This window comes from Meleagris gallopavo, chromosome 1, assembly GCF_905368555.1.
Source record: "Meleagris gallopavo chromosome 1, MGAL_WU_HG_1.1, whole genome shotgun sequence".
In the NCBI taxonomy this organism is placed as follows: Eukaryota; Metazoa; Chordata; class Aves; order Galliformes; family Phasianidae; genus Meleagris; species Meleagris gallopavo.
The window spans coordinates 185,423,520-185,444,314 of record NC_139404.1 but is presented as its reverse complement, the minus strand read 5'-3'; the positions used below and the strand labels follow the sequence as shown (position 1 = coordinate 185,444,314).

General features: G+C 40.2%; 1 protein-coding gene across 4 annotated transcripts in view; it reads right to left on the bottom strand.

Annotated features, from left to right (window-relative positions):
- NOX4 (NADPH oxidase 4) overlaps positions 1 to 20,795 on the bottom strand; it is a 173,710-nt gene that overhangs the window by 131,465 nt on the left and 21,450 nt on the right. For all 4 annotated transcript variants that reach the window (XR_014881130.1, XR_014881131.1, XM_085216403.1 and 1 more), the window contains exons 8-11: positions 18,314 to 18,394; positions 12,963 to 13,191; positions 11,098 to 11,262; positions 10,889 to 10,951 (exon numbers count right to left, since the gene is read on the bottom strand). Coding sequence is in view for 2 of the 4 variants with exons in the window: in XM_085216403.1 (XP_085072529.1) it covers positions 10,889 to 10,951; positions 11,098 to 11,262; positions 12,963 to 13,191; positions 18,314 to 18,394 (538 nt within the window). In the remaining 2 variants the exon portion in view is untranslated. The remainder of the gene's footprint in view (positions 1 to 10,888; positions 10,952 to 11,097; positions 11,263 to 12,962; positions 13,192 to 18,313; positions 18,395 to 20,795) is intronic.

Sequence of the window (20,795 nt, the reverse complement as noted above, 5' to 3'; positions counted from 1 at the left end):
CAGCTATGCTGCCAACCCATGCTCCATCAGCCTATCCTTGCTCCAGACTCAAGAGAAATCCTTGCACAGATCAAGGGAAACATACAAAAGACAGCATAGTTGGAAAAGAAACAGAACTGGAAGAAAAACAGAACTATACACAACAACCTATTTTCCCTCCCACAGTGGGGGGAAAAAAAAGGTTTTTAAACCCTGTCAACTGACAAGAACATGTGAACTTCATAATCTCAGTAAAATCGTAAGCTGTAGCTTGTCTGGTTTCATATAAAACTGATATAAACAATCCTAAAATGATTCATCCTGGCATTACAAAACGAAGAAGAGTGATGACAAACACAGGCATGCTATATAAAGGTAGCCAAGAAGTAGTAGCTAGACTTCAGACTGACTCATAGGAGGTGAACTCTGTAACACTGGGCTACCCCTCTTTTAACTAATGAATCCCATACGAAGCAAATTTCAAAGGAAAAAAGATTTATCTCTGGAGTCTGTCCTTTAAACACACCTCTGCCTCAGAAGCGAGGAAAATCTCAAAAAAGGCTCTATTTATTTTTCTGCTTAAAGTTACTTTACAAATCAGATTTTGTCTAAGAGCTTTCCCTGTTGGAGAGCTACGTAGCTATCCTAATTTTACTGGCATACAACAGCATGTCTCTCACTGTGGGAAAATTGTAACCATGGAACATAATTTAAGTATCAGGGGTGTCTGCATGATCAAGGCAAGACCACCATGCCTTCAATACTCACTGCTTCAGCCAGAGCCCTCCCATTGCATATCTTACTCTTTGCAAGCAGCCCAGCTGCAGAAACATATCCCAAGCACTTTTCCCTTTCACTTTCCATTCCTTTACACTACTCGCTGTCCAACTCAAAACACCTGCAGTCTAGCTAGTGGGAAAAAAAACACACCAAAATACTGTGGGATGCTTGGGATGCATCACTGGCCAGCTGCAGCAGCAAGAGGGATCATTCTGGTCATCTGAGGTCTAACGCTGTCTGTAACAAACCACAAACCTACACCCACTAAATCCTGTGGGTCCACAACTGAATATTTTCTACTTCATTCCTTGCAGTTTTCAGTTGTGAAATTACTCTCAGTATTCAAAACAACATTTTTTTTCTTTTTTCTAGAGTCAACCGATGAGCATTCATTCCTTGATGTCACTCTTGCACCATGGAAAACCATGGATTTTTAGCATAATATATGTCTTAAGACTGTAAACAGACCAGCAATTGAAAATGTGAAATACTTCTTAATTTTAAACGCCCCTGGTTTTGAATAGCAAATGGCAAATTTCAGAGGTGTTTAGCCTTTGTGGCTGCAAAAGGTCAAAAGAGGCAGTGGAGATTCAAACACAGACACTGGAGAAGACCTGTCAGAGGTTTGAGGTATCTAGCAGTTTTCACTAGTCATTACAGAAAATGTTGTTTCTATTAAGTAATTAATATGCAAAGACTGTTTTCTAGTCAGTCTGTAGTAGTCTCACCCATAAAACGTTGCTAGTATAGATGCACTAATACTCCACACTTACATAGACTAGTGAGTTTTTTTTGTCTCTGTAGCTTAACCAAGGCAGAAAACCTGCAGGCTACACTTTCATTCCCAGTAGATACATTTCATTTCTCAAAACATATAAACTCTTTACATTCGGCCCATATTATGCATTTCATGTTGCTACCTAATAGGAAAAACAAACCACAACTTTATGGGATGCTCAGGTTGCAAACATTTGTCCTTGACCGAGCAAATGGCAGCAGAACTGTATTTCAGTCCAAGATGTTCTTTGAGTCCTCTGTGGGAATATAAACCCATGGTCAAGCAGCACTGCCTTGAGTTGACAAATGCATGGCCAAGGAAACAAAATGGCACATCAGGTTCCTTCTCCATCATCCCTAAGTACTTACTTATTTTTAAGACAGCAAGAGAAAATGCTCTGTTTTTTTAATACTGCCTTCATGTATTAATTGTACTAATTTACTAAGTTACGCCTTTTTTTCCATCTTAAATTTTCTCCTTCACTTCCTAGACTTTTCTCTAACCTAACCTAGAAACACTGCTTTTGATGGGAGAAAAAATTCTTCTCAGCTCAAGTGAGTGAAGATTTATTATATACTGTAAATTTACTTTTATAATATCAGAAAAAAATATGTCTGAGTGTAACACCTTCTGTTCAAAATATCTACAGAAGGAGAACATAGGATTTAGTGAACCTGAATGTAGCAACTTCTCTGATCCCTTTATCCAAAAGAAAAAGATCTGTAAGTTTAAATGAAAATGGAGGTTTACTTATGGTTTTTATGCAGACCCCAGAACTATCGAGCCCAATGCAAAACCAGACCAGATAAACACATCTAAGGAAGTACTCTGAAGGCATCTGAAAGATTAAACTATTCTATTTTTGTTTTACTTAAATTCTTTGCTGAACAGCTGCTAGACTCTCCTTCTATGAAGAGCAGACATGCTCTTCAGTTTGCCAGCAAGATACTTCATAATATCTGCATTTCCCTAAATGCTCTGTGAATCATCTTATAAAGCCAAGTTTCATAACCATTTGCATGAGGTATTTAACAAAGCTTACTAGAATGTCATCATGCTAGAACGTTTTTATTGTATTTATCTGTCAATATGAACTTAGCTCTTCATGTCCTTACATCCTTTTTACTCTGGCAAACTTCCAACAAATTCTTTTTTATGAAGTACTTAATTTTTTTTTTTATGAAGTATTTAAGATTTGTGCCTCAGAGCCCTTCCTGTAGTAGTGTTTATTTCTTGGGTTTTTGTTACAGAGTATGTATTTCTTCATCAGCTCCATAAACTGTCAGTGCCCTCACTGATGAACTCTGGATTATCCAGGGATAGAGACAAACTTGGCTCTGCAAAACCCTGGTTTTCTCTTATAATAGCAAATATGTTATTCATTATGACACCATTGTTTATACTTGTATATTATTGGCTGAGACCTTCCTGACAAGGCATCAGGCCCCAAACTGTAAATGCACAGATCACAGCCATCACCTTGCAATCCCATCACGCTTATCCACTTAGTATCTGGATCAAAACAGACTGGAAGGAAAGAAGGAAAAGTCAATCTAAAGAGGAAAAAACAAAACAAAACCTTAAAAGGTAGAAAACATGCAAATAAGCAATAGCTTGGAGATACGTAGGTAGAGTAAGATAATTTGTCCTGAACACGTACACCTCCTTTGTCCTATTTACTCTGAGATGATTAATGGATTTAGGAGTTTCTCTGCCTAGGGTTCACTAATTTCATTACTTTACAATTTTGATTTGGATACAAATCAAACTAGTTTTCTTCCTCAATAATATAGATTTAAATTTTATGCTGGAATCTGAACCTGGAATGGGATAACCCTGGATGTAGACTGGGGACAAGAGGCTGAAGAACCCCATGGACATTCTGGCTGACAGCAAGTTGATAGCACTGTGCTCTGGAACTAAAAGGGCCAACATGTCCTGGGCTGCACTGGGGCCAGCACTGCCACTGGGAGAGTGAAGGGATCGTCCCTCTGCTCTGCACTGTGCGGCCTCAACTCCAGCACTGGGTGAAGGTCTGGGCACCACAATATAACAAAACAAAACTATAAGAGTGTCCAAAGGAGGGCTACAAAGATGGTGAAGGGTCTGGAGGACAAAGTGTGTGAGGAGCAGCTGAGGTCCGTGGTGTGCTCAGCCCAGAGCAGAGCAGGCTGAGGGGAGGCCTGATGGTGGCTGCTGCTCCTCACAGGGAGCGGAGGGCAGCGCTGAGCTCTGCTCTGTGTGACAGCGACAGGGCCGAGGGAACAGCATGGAGCTGTGACAGGGGAGGGGTAGCTGGGGGTGAGGGAAAGGGTCTGCACCAGAGAGCGGTGGGCATGGAAGAACCTGCCAAGGGATTTTTGCAGAGCGGAAGCTTTAGCTTTCACCGAATCTCAGATGTCAGCCACCCCCAAGAATTCAGTTCCTGGTCATGCCCTTACTTCATGGTCTGTCACAATCTGAGTTCTATCTGAACTGATGTAATTGTTTTCTACCTTCTTTTGTCACAAGAAATCAACACTGATAAAATAAGATTCTTGTTATATGAGATGCTGGGAGTAGACACCAGAATCAATAGCTAAGCTGCCAAAACAGAGGCTTGTAAGAGTTTGTGGCTTGCGCTGACTTTGCAGCAGAGACCACATGAATGTATCCAGCACATCGTCTGACTTAACATCTACAAAACACAAAGCTATTTCCACAGGACTTACTGCCAGCCTTCTGTGCCAATTAAAGAAACAATTCCAGAAACATACAAGCACGTCACCTTATTTTCTAGAGACACAAGTATATATTTCAAATGAGAATCTACTTCTTAAATTACTTATTAGCAAAAAAGAAAAGGATAAATGCAGTTATAAAAGGTTGATATCACGTTTTTTTGCTACTGCAAATAATCAGGAATATGATTAAGGTTCTGGAAAGACAAGGATCTCAATTCAAAGTGGAAGGTCTAAGATGGGAGTGGAAAGAAAACTAATGCTACAAGAAGTTGCAAGCCTTAGTTCTCGTTCTCTTCATACAGGTTATAATTAAGCGAAACCATAATGAAGTTAGAGAAATTGAACACTACATGTTCAAAAGAAAAGGGAGAATTTCCTGAAACTCATATTTTACAAAGGTTGCTCCAAAAGTAATGCTCCTATTTATTTCCATGTAAACTACAACAGATCTGAAGAGCACAAAAACGCTATTTCATACAGCCAATTTTCAGCTACAAAACATTATTTCTCAACATAGTCATCATGGTTAGTCCAACAAAGGATCACCAAAACATGCACCTTTCCTGTGAGGAGGGGATGAGAGAATTGGGATTGCTCAGCCTGGCGAAGAGGAGGCTCAGGGGAATCTCATCCATGTCCAGAAATACCTGAAAACAGGATGAAAATTGGATGGAGCCAGGCTCTTGTCAGTGGTGCCCAGTGCCAGGACAAGAGGCAGTGGGCACAGGTTGGAACACAGGAGGTTCCTTCTTAACACCAGGAAGCACTTCTGTGCTGTGCGGCTGATGGTTCTGGTATAAGTTGCCTCCAGAGGCTGTGGGGTCTCCTCCTTGGAGATCTTCTAAAGCCACCTAGATATGGCCCTGGGCACCCTGCTCTGGGTGTCCCTACTGGAGTGGGGGTTGGAGCAGATGGACCCAGAGGTCCCTCCCAACCATTGTATGATTCTGTCACATGAAGTCTTTGACAGCAGAACCAAATCACTTGGTAGAAAGGAAGCCAGACTAGCAGCTTTGAGTTCAGAGTAACATGAGTTTTGCTCCTCCAAATTCCTGTGTGCATTCTACACCAATTACTTCTGCTCATTCCTTCCACCATCACTGGGAGGAATGCTTTCAGCTGACAAAAGGGAAAAGAAAACAAACACCACTGCACACATTTCTGAACAATGCCTACATCTTTATGTTCACTCAGTTAAAATTCATAGCTCCCTCTGGCTCAGACTGAAATACATGGGAGCTTTACAAGAACACAATAGGAATGGGCTCAGGCCCTTTTGTGCAGTCTCCCAGAGTTTTCCTCCACTCTGGCATTATGTAAGAGAGTGAGCTGAACTGTAAATATTACATAACCTCTCAAAGGGAAGGGACTAGTAAAACATCAGCATGACTCCTTCAGGCCGAATCACCCCTTCCTTTCTGTTTCTACTTAGTCTTGGCTGAGTGAAGTGCTAAGCCTGAACTGCTCATTTCTCTTTTGAGCACCCAAACAGTACAACGGTACGAGGGAGAAAGCTGCAACCTTCCCCCAGACCCGCTGCAGGCAATGCTGCATTGCAATTCAGCACCCAAAAGCTCTCATTATGGCTTTTAGCCCCATATTCCTGTACTAGCTAAGAAGAGTAATCCTGGGACCACCATCACTGAAAAAAAAAAAAAAAAGGAGCAGTAATAGTTTTCCAACTTGCTAAGTAAAAACAAGTAGGTCAGATGAAAGCAGAAAAAAAAACCTTGTTAAGACATTGCATACACACTCCATAAGCACACAACCCCATGTCTGGAATCATATTAGATCAAAAAATGCTTTCTAAGCAGTACTGCAGCACAAGACATGTTCTATGACCTAAAAAGACATGGAAATGACTGTCCCCTGCTTACACTGGGCAAGAAGACTCACACTCACAAACCCAGACATTTTAAATCCTCATGATGCTGTAAAACAGACATTTTTTCTCTAGCATAGTTGAGGATCTGTACATCTATAGCAATAAAAAAAATGAAAGTTAGAAACCTAGTAGTAAATTCCTATCTTAAAATTTCTTATCTTAAAATAATTAAAATACATATACAATCTTCCAACAGTTAGCTGAAGGATATCACTTATACTTTAAAGTATAAAGCATTCAGCATAAATAGAAATTGCCAGGTCTGGTATTACATATATGCATTATACATATGTGTGTGTGTGTAATATACTGTGGAAATGCAGTGGAAATGGCCAGTTCTAACGTTACACATCTAATATACGTGTAAAAATTACACCACCTGCAATTTATCAAGTAGAATTGTGTACTTAACTGAAATAAAAGGTACAATAACTGAATATAAATTACTTATTTATATTTAATAAAAGATTCAGAACAAGAGTGATGCTTTCCATAGCTCCTAAATTTAGAAGCTTTCATTCAAAAATCATTTTTTTTAATAGCGAGCAATATTATAGTATGCCATTCTAAGTGACAGATGAAATCCTCAACTCATGCAAAGAATCCAACTTTAATAAAACACCCTACTTAACCCATGATCTAATCACATTGTTCCATGTCAGCAGTCTTTTTTTTCTGAAAAATAACTCTGAAAAACAAGAAGTTTTGCCAGAGAAAAACTACTGAACAAGGTCTAACATTTTTTGATGACATTATTTCTGTCAGCTAGTACCACACAAATCAGTGTCCTAATACAAGGAGAGTATACCTTTGAGAGACTTGTATTTTCCAAACTGTGTAACTATTATTAATGATCAAAATATTACTATTATTTTAAATTCCACTGTAATGAACAGACTGAAAATAAGAACAAGATATTTTGAGATTAACATTTATACAAGGGACATCCGCTGGTACAGAGCAGGTGTAATTTAATTAAGCTTATTTAATAAATATAGCTATGCCACTGTCAAATGAGTGTAAAGAGCAATGTGAGGTTTATGCTGAGTGCTTCGAATTCATCTTCTGATTGCTAAATCAATCATAAATATAAATAAATAGGAACTAAGTAATTCTGCACAATCTAGCTACCATTCCATCAGTACTGCAGTGTATATCATTTTTAGCACTACATATCTAGTTATGTTTAGGTGCTCTAGAGAGTGCCTTAAAATGGCTTACTGGAGTTAATAACATAAATAACACACGGCTTCGCTTTCTACTGTTAATGCAGCTAGCTAAAAGCACTTTGCAAATGTTAGGCTTTGCAAATGCCAATATTGCTTCATCAAGCTATACAGAGGCAGCTTTCTCTAGGAAATTCACTACAAGGTTTACAACAAAAAGTTTATTTTAGTGGAAAGCTAATACTGTAGATTGAACTGTGACAGTATTAGCTTGCCTGCCTGGCACTCAGATCAATCAAAACAAAACCACCACAAAACCAAAGAACTGGAAGTGGACGGGACCTAGCTGTATATTGCCACTGAAAGGGAAACTGCTGCTAACATTCCAACTCAGACTCTGCTGTAGCATCTCCAAGGAGTCTGCACTGCTCACTCCTCAAGAACTTTGGATATATTAATGTACCATTTCATCTTATTCCAATCCATCTCCTTCGGAACCCAAAGCCCCATTCTAGATAAATTGATCTGAGTAAATAATAATCCCAGTGTTCTACGACTTCACTCATAGAATCATAGAATCAAAGAATCACAAGGTTGGAAAGGACCTACAAGATCATGCAGTCCAACCATTCTCCCATTACCACTGCTACCACAAACTAAACCATATCTCATAGCTCCTCATCCATATGCCTTTTGAACATTGCCAGGGACGGCGACTTCACCACCTCCCTGGGCAGCCATTCCTGTGCCTGACCACTCTGAGAGAAAAAGTTCTTTCTTATGTCTAATCTAAACCTCCTCTGGTACAACTTGTGGCCATTTCCTCGGGTCCTGTTTGTTGCCTGGGAGTAGAGGCCAAACCCCTCCTCATCACAACCTCCCTTCAGGAAGTTGTAGAGTGCAATGAGGTCTCCCCTGAGCCTCCTCTTTTCCAGACTAAACAATCACAATTTCCTCACCTGCTCCTCATAAGATTTGTGCTCCAGACCCCTCACCAGTTTCATTCCCCTTCCCTGGACACATTCCAGGGCCTCAATGTCTTCCTTCTAGTGAGGGGCCCAAAACTGAACACAGTATTCAAGGTGCAGCCTCACCAGTGCTGAGTACAGGGGATGATGACCTCCCTGTTCCTGCTGGCCACACTATTTCTAATGCAGGCCAGGATGCCGTTGGCCTTCTTGGCCACCCGGGCACACTGTCGGTTCATGTTCAGCTGAGCATCAACCAACACCCCCAGGTCCCTTTCCTCTTCACAGTCATCCAGCCACTTGTCCCCAAGCCTATAACACTGCATGGGGTTGTTGTGGCCAAAGTGCAAGACCCGGCACTTGGCCTTGCTGAACCTCATCCCATTCACCTCAGCCCAGCAATTAGTTTATCTGGATCCCTCTGAAGGGCTTCCCTGCCCTCAGGCAGATCCACATCACCTCCCAGCTTAGTGTCATCTGCAAACTTACCAAGGGTACACTGAATCCCTTCATCCAGGTCATCAATAAAGATATTAAACAAGATGGGCCCCAGTACCGACCCCTGGGGAACACCACTTGTAATGGGTCACCAGCTGGACTTAACTTCACTAACTACCACCCACTGGGGACGGCTCTCTAGTCAGTTCCTCACCCAAAGAAGGATACACCCATCCAGGCCACAGGCAGACAGTTTCCCCAGGAGAATACTGTGAGAGACCGTGTCAAAGGCTTTGCTAAAGTCTAGGTAGACTACATCAACAGCCTTTCCCTCGTCTACCAGGCTGGTCATCCAGTTGTAGAAGGAGATGAGGTTGGTCAAGCTTGACCTGCCTTTCACCTGGATGCCATGCACATGTGTGATCTCACCCAAGATGATTTGCTCCATTTCTTTCCTGGTAGCGAGGTCAGGCTGACAGGCCTGCAGTTCCCCAGATCCTTCTAACGGTCCTTCTTGTAGATGGGAGTCACATCAGCAAGCCTCCAATCCTCTGGGACCTCTCCAGATAACCAGGATGGCGGAAAGCAGCTCAGCAATCACCTCTGCCAGCTCCCTCAGCATTCTGGGATGGAGCCCATCCGGTCCCATAGACTTGTGACCGTCCAGATAGAGAAGGAACTCTCTGTCTCCACCTGAATCACTGCCCTGAGGATAACTGATCTGCCTATTAAGAGCAGATGTAAAGAAGGTGGTGAGGACCTCAGCCTTCTCCTTATCCTCAGTGGTCACATTCCCCGCTGCATCAAGTAAAGGATGGAAATTCTCCTTAGTTCTTCTCTTACCATTGATGTATTTGTAAAAGGATTTCTTGTTCTGTTTTACTGCACTGGCCATTCTGATTTCAAGTTGGGCTTTTGCCTTCCTAACTTCCTCCCTGCATACCTTAGCAATCTCCTTGTAGTCTCTCCAAGTAGCCTGCCCCTTCTTTCAGAGGACACAGAATCTCTTTTTCTTCCAGAGTCTCAACAACAGTTCCCAGCTCATCCACACCGATCTTCTTCCCCTACATCTCACTTTATGGCATTCAGGAACAGCCTATTCTTGTGCCTTTAAGGAGTGTCCAGTCCTTCTGGACCCCTTTACCCTTAAGGAGCGACTCCCAAGGGACCCCTGCAACAAGCATCCTGAACAGGTCAGAGTCCACCCTCTGGAAGTTCAAGATAGCAGCTTTGCTTCTGACATCTCCAAGAATAGAGAATTCTACAGTTTCGTGGTCGCTCTGCCCAAGACAATCTCCAGCCTTCACATCTCCACTAGTCCTTCTCTGTTAGTGAAGAGCAAGTCTAGCAGGGCACCACCCTGCTAGGCTCTCATACCATCTGCATAAGGAAGCTATCTTCCATATACTCTAGAAACCTCTTGGACTTCTTCCCTTGCACTGTATTATATTTCCAACACTTATCAGGGAAGACTTCACCCATGAGAATGAGTGCTGGTGATTGCACAACTTCTGCAAGCTGCTCATAGAATGCCTGGTCCTTCTCTTCATCCTGATTAGGTAGTCTGTAACAGACCCTCACCAAGATGTCACCCCTGTAGACCTACACCCTTACTCATATATAAATAAGTCACTGATGTGTTTTTTACTGTAATGAAGTGGAAGACTACAGTAGAAACATTTTAGAAAAAACTAATGAGGGAAACTATTTTAGAAAAAAAAAACAACAATAAACCAAACCTTGATGCTTTTCTAACTCTGTTTGGAGAAGGCAGTTGAAGAATTTCTGTTCATTTTGATTAACAGCAAAAAATCCACCAGAAATTCATTTGAGTTCATGTTCATTGTGTATTAAGGTCTACAAACAGATGGTAAAACCTCACTTATGAAATAGAATGATTAAAAACCACATTTTCTACTTATTTATTATGTTTTTCACTTATGGAATAATATGAAAAAAGTTCCCCTTATTATTTTCTCAACAGTGGGGAAAATTGAATATGTATTGAGTACTATCATGCATAATAATGAAGCCATTTCATATTCATTGATATCCTCATTAATTAAAAATAAGCTCTCCTCAAGGACTTTCCACTTTGAAGGCAATAAAGACCATTTGTTTACCAAATACAAATAAATGGGAATATACAGAGAAAAGCTCTTATTTCTTACCATTGTAAGGGTGAATGGATGGCTTTCCAGTCCAGACACTCTCGGACAGTGTAGAATAACATACTGAAAATCAAAAAGAAAAAAATAAAAGAAAGAAAATGTATGTCCAAAACATTCAGTGATGGATTAGTACACAGAAAGGGAAAGTCATCCCTACAGAAGATGCTACATGAACAACAGCGACTTGTTTTAGGGGCACATTAACTGACCTGACCAGGCCTTGCTCGGAAGTCATCTTTGATCATCCTTACTTCCAGGACATTGGAGGGATGGCTTATCACTGATGTTATTGTGACTGGCTTGTTGCTGCGGATGTAGCGGTACAGTCTTTCTACACAGTACAAGCACAGAGGTCCAGAAATCCAAAACCAAGTCTACGGGAGAACAGTGGACATTTAATTTCATCTCATTCTAAGCCATTTCATTTTACATTTTCTAATTTCAAAATTACATGAGCGCCTGCAGGATCTCATTTCTCATTTATTGCAGAACAGTGTTTGACCACAAGTCATCTCCACTTCTTTCCATACACAGAAATCCAAGCACATCATGGGAACTCAGTCAGATTAACTGGCAGCAGCATCCACAAGCACAAATGATTTCAATCATAAAACTAATCAGGAATAAAATGCTATTGATCTCATTTGTCACCATGTTACTCTAGTGCTATGCAGTTGGATTGCAGCTGTTTTCAGAAGTGAATCACAAAGTACACAGACCATTTCAAAATCTAACAGACCAAAACACTATAGAACTGATTAACTTCCAAGGAAGAACACTGTCTGAGTTGCAGTACTATAAGACAATTACCTTCTTTTAATTATCTCAAGTACATGTAAAAAGTTAAAAAGAACAAGCAATCCTTGTGCTATAGAATTTGTAGAAAAGAGTACAGAAAAGTGAAAGAAATGGAAAGTTAAAGCACAGTTGTCCTTGTGGAAGATGCATAATGGTTTCCTGGAAGTGCCCATTGAGTGACCAGCTCAGATGAACACATTTGTAGCAAAATCCCATCCCAGCAGTTAGCAAGAGTTAACAAAATACAAATCCAAAGGACTTTATTGGAAGGCTTCTGTGTAGTACTGACTGCTGCTTATTATGAATACATGCTCAGTGGTAAAATGTGTTACCTCTGCAGCTAGCAGAATCATAGAATGGTTTAAGTTGGAAGGGACCATTAAAGGCCATCTAGTCCAACTGCCCTGCCCCAGGACACCTGCAGCTGGATCAGGTGCTCAGAGCCCCATCCAGCCTCACCCTGGATGTCTCCAGTGACAGGACATCGACCACCTCTCTGGGCAAAAAGAGCATACAAGAAAACAGTAGTAATGATAAGGAGAAGCTCTTGTAAGGTCTGTTATGGTAGGCCTTAGACTTGAGAATGCAGTATTCCCAAGCCTCCTCAGGCTACTTGCTCACATAGCTCTGCTCATCTTTTCTGTAAAGAAATGAGCAAATCTGGATGAAGACAAAGATCCTGCACAAAGCATAAAAAAACAAGAGGAAATAAAGGAAAACAAAGGCTTGTCTGTCCTCACTATCATCATATTCATTTACCAATTCCACATATAGTAGTATTCTCAGCAAACAAGAGACTACATAAAGCCAAACCACATACAACCACATCCCAGAAATGCTATTAGGACTTGCAGCCACATGGTTAAAAAGAGAGAACAAATGGAATCTGATTATTTCAATTAATTAATGCCAAACAACTCATAGAAAAGGGTCATATGAATGTTATACAAATGTTTGCTCTGAACTACTATGCTGCAATTTAAAGTCACATTTGTAGCAAGACCAATACACCTTTTATCATGTTGTACAAAAAAAAAAACATTACAGTCAATCTCTTCATATTTTTCCACCCTATTCGGTGCACCACATTTTAATGCCATACAAGATTTAATACAGATTGTTTTTTTCCCCACCAGATCTCTGAATGCCTGAAAAAGGTTTTAATAATATTTTCCATTATTAAAACATCTGGTCTGGAAAAGCAATAATTAGTGGTTATGGCTGACTGAAAGACTTGGCATGGCTTGTAATACCTGAAATGTCGGATCATACAGACCTCTGGGAAGTGCGACTGAAACTTGGGTTCCTTGGAACAAATTCTCATAAAGTTATTTTGTACAAGGGGTTCTGGAAATGTTAAGTCCTCTGGGAAAGGCTCAGTAGTATAGTCAGGAAACAGCTCTTCAAAAGACTTCGGCACTGTCATATTCCCTAGGAGCGTTTTGTTAGGATTAAAGCAACCAGGTGGGTGTTCCTCTAAGTTGGTCTGGTACTTGAGCACTCCCCTACAGGAAAAGAAAAATAACAAAGATGCTGAAGTAACAGTTCAAACCAAGCAACTTCTCTTAATTTGGAGAGAATTTTGGAAAGCTGTCACAATGCTCATCTTCTGTATTTGAGAAGTCACGGCTGTCAGGTGATCACTCCCATTTTTAAGACAGAAAGAAAGGAAGACCCGGGGATCTACAGACCGGTGAGCCTCGTGCTTGTGACTGGGAAGATCATGGAAAAGACCCTCCTGTAAGCTATGTTAAAGCACATGTGAGACAAGCAAATGATCTGAGACAACCAGCATGATTTCATCATGGTCAGATCATGCCTGACCAATCTGGTGGCCACCTATGATGGAGTGATGCCATCACTATAAAAAGGAATGGCAAGTGACGTCCACCTGGACTTGTGCAAAGCCTTTGATAGGGTCCTGCATCACATCCTTATCTCTGATTTGAAGACTGGATTATTTTGCAGGTGAATAAATGGTTGGATGGCCGTAGCCAAGAGATTTATGAAGTCTGGTAACTAGTGGTATCCCTTAGCAGTCCATCTTGGGACGGGTGCTCAAAAGCCAGCACAGTGTGACTGAGTGCACCCTGAACAAGTTTGCTGATGACACTAAGCTGAATACAGCATTTACACAGTGGAAGAATGGGATGCCATTCAGATGCATCAGAATAGGCTCAAAGGGTGTGCCCACAAGTACAAAATGAGGTTCTACAGTGCCAAGACCAAGGTGTTGTACTGGTAAGACCTAATTGTGGCTGTCCAGTACTTGAAGGGAGCTTATAAACAGGAGGGAGAGTGACATTTCACATGGTCTGATAGGGATAGGACAAGGGGGGGTAGCTTCATTCTATGAGAGGGGAGATTTAAGTTAGATGTTAGGCAGAAATTCTTCATTCAGAGAGTTGCAAGGCACTGAACAGGTTGTTCAGGAATTGTGGATGCCCCACCCCTGGAAGCTTTCAAGGCCAGGACAGATGGGGTCCTGTACAGTTTAATGTTGGGGGTGGAAACCCTTCCTAAAGCAGTGGAGTTGGAACCAGATGTTCTTTAAGGTCCTTTCCAATCAAAGCTATTTTATGATTCAATGATTTTATACCACTCGCTTTCAGAACTTTCAGTGAGATTGAACCTTTTTAACTATAGAGCCTTCTGTCACTAGAGGCAAGGATTAACTTTTCTATCTCACTTGGCACTTCTACACTGAACAGCTTCAAGTTTAATACTGCTTGAAAAGTAGAGATGCTGTGGGAGCCTTGAAGAAAAATTAAATATGCACATTTCCAGTTCCTTCCCATCCAGGTTGTTTTCAGTCATTCTTCTTACAGTCAGCTTTTAAGGCAAACTGCAGCAGAAATGTCTTAAGTTGCCAAAAAAAACCTGCAGTAATGTTCCCATTATGTGATGTGTATCAAGTTTACATGCGAAGGCATAATTTGTGAACACGACTACTTCTTTGAATATCAAATTGTCAAAAGGTAAAAAGGAAAAAAAATAGAAAGGTTCATTGGATCAATCATGCAGAACTATCTTATCTTGCAAATTATTTTTGGGCTTCTTCCTTATTTCAGTCCAAAATTAAACATGTAATATAATCAAGTGAGAATTTTGCAGCTTCAGCTAGAAACCATAAAGAAAGAAATGGAAATCTAAGACACTCTAGGATATCTCAATACAGTCATGAATCACTGAAAGAGGGGAAGAAATGATAATAATAGTAATAAAACTCCCCAGGAGTATTCCTTGCCTCCAATCTGAATTTGATGACAGTAAAAGATGGATAGGATGGTGTCTAGTGAGAAATTGGCACAATGTCTGACAAGTGCTTGGGCATGTTGAAAAGACTTAAGTACACAGTAAGAATACACACACATGCACAGCAGCAGCAAAAGTGACAGTCTAATTCACAAGAACAGAGAGAAGTAGGAGACATTCGCAACATTCCTAACTTAAATGGCCTCTGACCAGCTACTGGCATCCTTCCCTACCAACAGTTGGTAACATGCTTCCCACTTGTTCCCGTGAGTGATGTACAGGTTGGAAGTTAAACTTACTCACCCTAAATCTCATGTCTGACCCTTGGAGAATCACCTGACAATTGCCTGATTGTCTACACCCATGTTTCAGGCTGTATCTATTGCCCAATCATCCCTATAACTTGTGTGTGCCTTTGTTGTTGGTCATTGCATACTTGCAAAGTGACAGAGATCCTGAGCATTATGTGAATTCCCTGCTCCATAAACATTATGGTGCCTGATAGATTTAGCTGGAAATCACAGCCCGTACAGTATTTTTCCAACCAACCTCATATGTATGCCTGCCAGCTGCTCACACAGCTTCTCTGGCCATCCCAAAAAGGGATTCAAAGTTTTTCCTACGACACAAATAGCTGAATTGCAAACATGAGCATTTCCTCCAGTGATCTGTAACTCGTTCAAACTATTACAAACATGCTATCTGAGTGGCAAACTGGGATGACAAAGCTGCCTCCAATGGCAGCTGCAATGATTTCCATTTCTGAAGATGCCAAGGAAATACAAGTGTTCTCACATGTGCAAGGTCATTTCCCAGAAATGATGAGTTCTGCATAAGGACTCTATGATATATTCTTGTATATTTATTTAGTACAACATTTGTATCCATGAAATCTCACTGTGGACATCAGTAAGCAGGAGATACACATCTTTAGCAAAAGGATGAGCCACATGGAAGTGGCTGACATGCTGAGCAACATGGTATTTAGACTACTCACATGGGCATACAGCAATCTCTGCCCCAATTTTCCACCCCCAAAACAGAGGTAACTTTTACTTCTGGCTTTTACAATATGCTAGATGCTAAAAATCATTGAGAGTTTTTATAGGTAATTGCACTGCTCCTATTCTCTCAACTGTTTTTTGCTGTTGATCTCAAGGTGAGCTGCTTGAGGGCTCCTCTCTCTGCTAAAGACTGATGTCTGGAATTTTCACCTTTTCATCCTTCCAGAGATAAACCCTTGGATAATTCTAGCAACAGCACAAAGGCCTTATTCTCAGCTTCTATTAACTCTGTTAACAACAAATTAGGATCAATTGAGTATTTGGTTCAAAATGCTTTGTGGATTTTGTACCTCCTGGTACATTACACTTTCGCTTTACATAAAATACTTTTTGTTGCTGCTATTAATATAGATAAATTAAAGTAGATATGCAGCAACCCTTAAGCCACTAAAATATCTGAAAGTCACGTTGCAAGAAATACAAGATGAAGGAAAGTCTTTAAGGATAATTTCCCCAAAAGATTCTTCTCTTCTTTCTAGTAAAGATAAAAGAACAAACCAATAATATATGACAAATTAATCATATCATTTTATATATTGCTGAGAAGTGTCTGGCTACCCTGAAAATGAGGATACAATGAGAACATACTCATAGTCATAGGTTTGAAACAAGGCAACAATCTAAGAATACTTTGGGAATACTCACAGAAGACATTCCAGAATAGGTAAATCCTCACCCAATCTGCCTACACCATCCAGTCACAGGAACTGTCTTGCTCTGTAGGCTAGCTGACTATGCATCCCTTAGACGTGCCATGTAGGAGTCAGTTGGGCACATAAGCATGACAGTCAAACTTTTCTTTATTCTCAGAATAGATCTTCCAATCAGTATAACAAATGGAGCCCAGAAATCAATCCAGATCACTTGCATGTACATCTCTGTAGCAGATTAGCTTAAGCTTTCTCCAGGCTCCATTTGCTCTATTTCTTAGAACTCATTTGATTACAATGGGAGGTAAACGCTCAGAAAACATGCAGAGACCTAAATTTAGGCATCTTAAACTTTAACTGACTCCCACTCTCCATGACTCAACTTTCTCTCACTTTCATCTGATACTCAGTTCTTTCAGATACAGTCTGAAAGATCTTCCAATTCATCACTAAAGAGGCTCTGTAGGAGGAGATGCCTATTCAGTGCTTGGTGTATTCCTGCAGTCTTGGTTTGCAGATTTGTCCAACTAGTCTCCCTCTTTCATGAAGTGGCAACATGGCTGAGAGGGCAATGGGCAAAGGATAAGGCAGAGATGATTTAAACTGGACATGAGAAATACTTACAAGGTAGTCACTAAAACTGACTGCCTAAAGAGGTAAGAAGATCTCAGTCATCAGAGGTTTTCAAGAAGAAAACCCCTGTCAGGAATAATTTAGCAGAAGTTCTACCTGCCCCAGGGAGGGGAGAACAGGTTAGATTCACTTCTGCCAGTTACAATGAAGACCCACGCCACAGAAAAATGAAAAAGACAGAAAACCCACAGAAAACCCACAGAAAACCAGAATTATATCCACGAGTTTCAATGTTTTCTACTCATTATTTCAATTCAGCAGATCTCAAGCTGCGTTTATTTTGTTCAACAACATATTCCAACTGTGATCTGGCTAGGCCTAATTACCTTTTACTGTTTAAACAGCAGTGCTCGGAGCTGTGCAGACATTCCAGTGTTCCACGTTTCAATAGGTATTTGATGACACAAAGAAATTAACCTTGTTCAAATATACCTTCCCTTTCTTATATCAAACTCTGCACTTACTTTCACAGAGGAAAGTTTGTTCATGTTAGCGGACCACATTTCCACACAGCATAGTGTGTGAAAGCTGCTTTACCCTGCAGTAGATCTGGGTTTTTTGGACCTCACCAAAAGAAACCATCTTGATGACGTATCAGTATCTCAAGTTTGTGAAAACATTAAGAAAGTTTTTTATTAAAGCAATGAGCAATAGAGAGGCCATTCCTTCTCTCTCCTTGGGGTTGAAAATGGAAGGTTGAGACTAAAGAGAAACTTCTTATCTGCCTCTCAGCAGACAGGTGATAGGGCACATAAAGAAAAAATGTTATCTTGATTTCCCTGTAGAAAATGGTAAAATGGACAACTTCAAGATGAACTTCAAAGTGAAGAAATTTGTGCTAGCTCATTCTCCAAGTTACAGTCTGAACTTTACTTAAAAAAAAACACAACTTTTTGAAGAACTAAAGATGACAGTGTCCTGTCAAGAATTTGGCCTATGTTGCACAAGAGATGTCAGGAAAAACAACAGTTAAGAGAACAGCTTCTGTGCTTCAGGAAAAGGGACAGTATTTTTCATTTACTTACCCAGAAACATGGAGCATCAGCAGTATATAGAAGACAAAGAAAAGGTTGTGGGTATACCAGAAGATGTCATAGTTTGAAACCCTGAAAAGAATAAACCATGGTTCAATGCTATTTCGGTCAGACAGAATCATTGCTAGTTAAAAGCAGATTTGTGCACACAGGATACTCTTATTCAGCATGTAGTCATGTAGAATAGTCAAAGCCCAGTATATATTCCTACAGAAATACAATCTTGGCAAATAAGCTAAGGTGACTGGCACACAATTAAATAGCAAAAGAGAATGAAGTGGACATTCAGAGCAGTTGAAGACTTGTTTCTAAATCAGGAGACTTCCCTATTTTCATAGGTCCTAAATTGCTACAACACTTCTTCAGCCTTCTGAGCCACAGGACTGCAGTGTTCAAAGTACCATGACTGCATCCTAAAAGGTAGAGTAGACAGCAGAAGATAGGCTAGTGGGAAAGGTACAAGAAATGTTTGTGGGTGTGGAGGGAAAGGAGATGCAACAGAAAAAGGGGACTACAGGAAGAAGAAACAAGAGGACAGCCAGGAGAACTTCGGAGACAGGGGAAACGCATATGGTTGGACTCCAGGACTGATGGCCTTGAGACATACAAGAACATCACCACTATGCAGACCAGGGCACATAAAGAGGAAAGCGGATTTCATCAGTAATTTGTTAGGAAATTTAAACAGAACCAATTCCAATGAAATGTCCGTTTGGAACTGAGGTTAGAAACTCGCTTTCTCCTGAGTAAAATATTCAGCAAAACAAAACAACAAACCAACCAAATGATTAAGAAAATCCTTCACAGCACACAAACATCTCTCACATTCACAGCATGGTAGAAAAGTCCCTTCCAAAACAAAAAAGCTAGCCGGCAAATAAGCCAAAATAACTATTAAATAAAAAGCAACCCAAACTCTTGAGAATATCATTTAAGAAGCAATTCTTCTGAGATAGCTAAATTTTTCCAGATTATTTTCCCCTCCTATAGTCTTTTAAATAAACAGCTAGCTAGTACGCTTCACTGTTTGCCTGTGAATACAGGCAAATTTCTTTTCTCAAGACAGAAAAAAATCTATTCTGACAATCTGTTTGAGGGTAATCGGGAAGAAAACCCAAGCAAGGGCAGTTCTTAAGAACCTAGCAACAACAAAAAACTTCTGAAAACCTTTCATCATCCCACCATCCTTCCCACATTCAGCATCACACTAACACCATTCCATACTTGAGGCAGCTCAAACCATTTCTAACTACCCACAGCCTGGTAGGCATTTCCACACAGTCACTCATCAATATCGGTAAGGAGCTATGAGAGCAAGCATCAGTAAGATAAAAGTAAAGAGTGTTGATATGTGGAATGGAAATACATTACAAGGCAGAAAGAATACCCCTGCTTACTCCTAAACTCAAAACAGGTCTTGGGGCTCTTGCTTAATTTGGTATCTTGCTAAAACACCAGAAGCTACACACTGAACTTATTTTTATTGGATCCTAGCACTTTTTTTCCCCCAGGATGGACCAAGTTTTCAACATTTCAGCAGTGGAAAGTCAATTCCAACTTCTTACAAGTTGATTTCAACAGCTAATATTATCACTGACAAGAACGTACATCATTGATCTGAATATGCCTAAGCATCAGCTTCCAGTCACTTGAACATTTCACCCTCTTCACAGCTTTCTTTGCAGATGCCTCTATTATAAATGCCGGTTCCTCAGAAGAAGTGTCAACTCTTCTTAAACACAATCAGCCTCTCAGCCTCACCTCCCTGAACAAAAGATATCAAGATCCTTGAGTCTTCTACTGTGAGGTGCATTTTAATCGTGTTTTCTTACTTGCATTCTTTTTAAGCTGTGCCCTACACATGCTCACAGTATTCTAACACACTCAGTAACCTTCATACTGTCATATTCATACAGTTCTTTAGAGCATTGCTTTCCTTATCTTCTTCTTAGAGTTTAAAATTGATATTAATCAAAACAAGGATTGTTATTTCGCACCAACCCAAATTCATGGGAATTGGAGATCAAGTTGTTTGTATAATTTTTTTTTTTTTTTTTTTTTACTTGAGAATGTAGCAGGTGAATATCAGCAAGAGGAAACATTGAGAAATGTAAGACTATGACACTTTTAAAGGGATACAGTAAACAGCATAGCTTTGGAAAAATGTTTTAAACCCTATTACAGAGAGTTTTGAAAGGGAAGATATAAGTAGTAGTTTAGTAGATGAAACTGAATGCTGGAGCATTTTACCATAAAAAGAGATGTCATTTGAGCCACTTTAAACATACAATTTCCAACACTGTAGTAATTGTGTTTAATGGAAATGATCTTGAGCAACATTAATTTGAAAGTTAGCTAAAATGTCAACATTTATCCACATGATTAATTGCAGCTTCTAGCAACTTTATATGCCTTCCAATAAATAATTACTGAACAAAAAAATGGTGATGTGATTCTCAGGTATGACATGGTA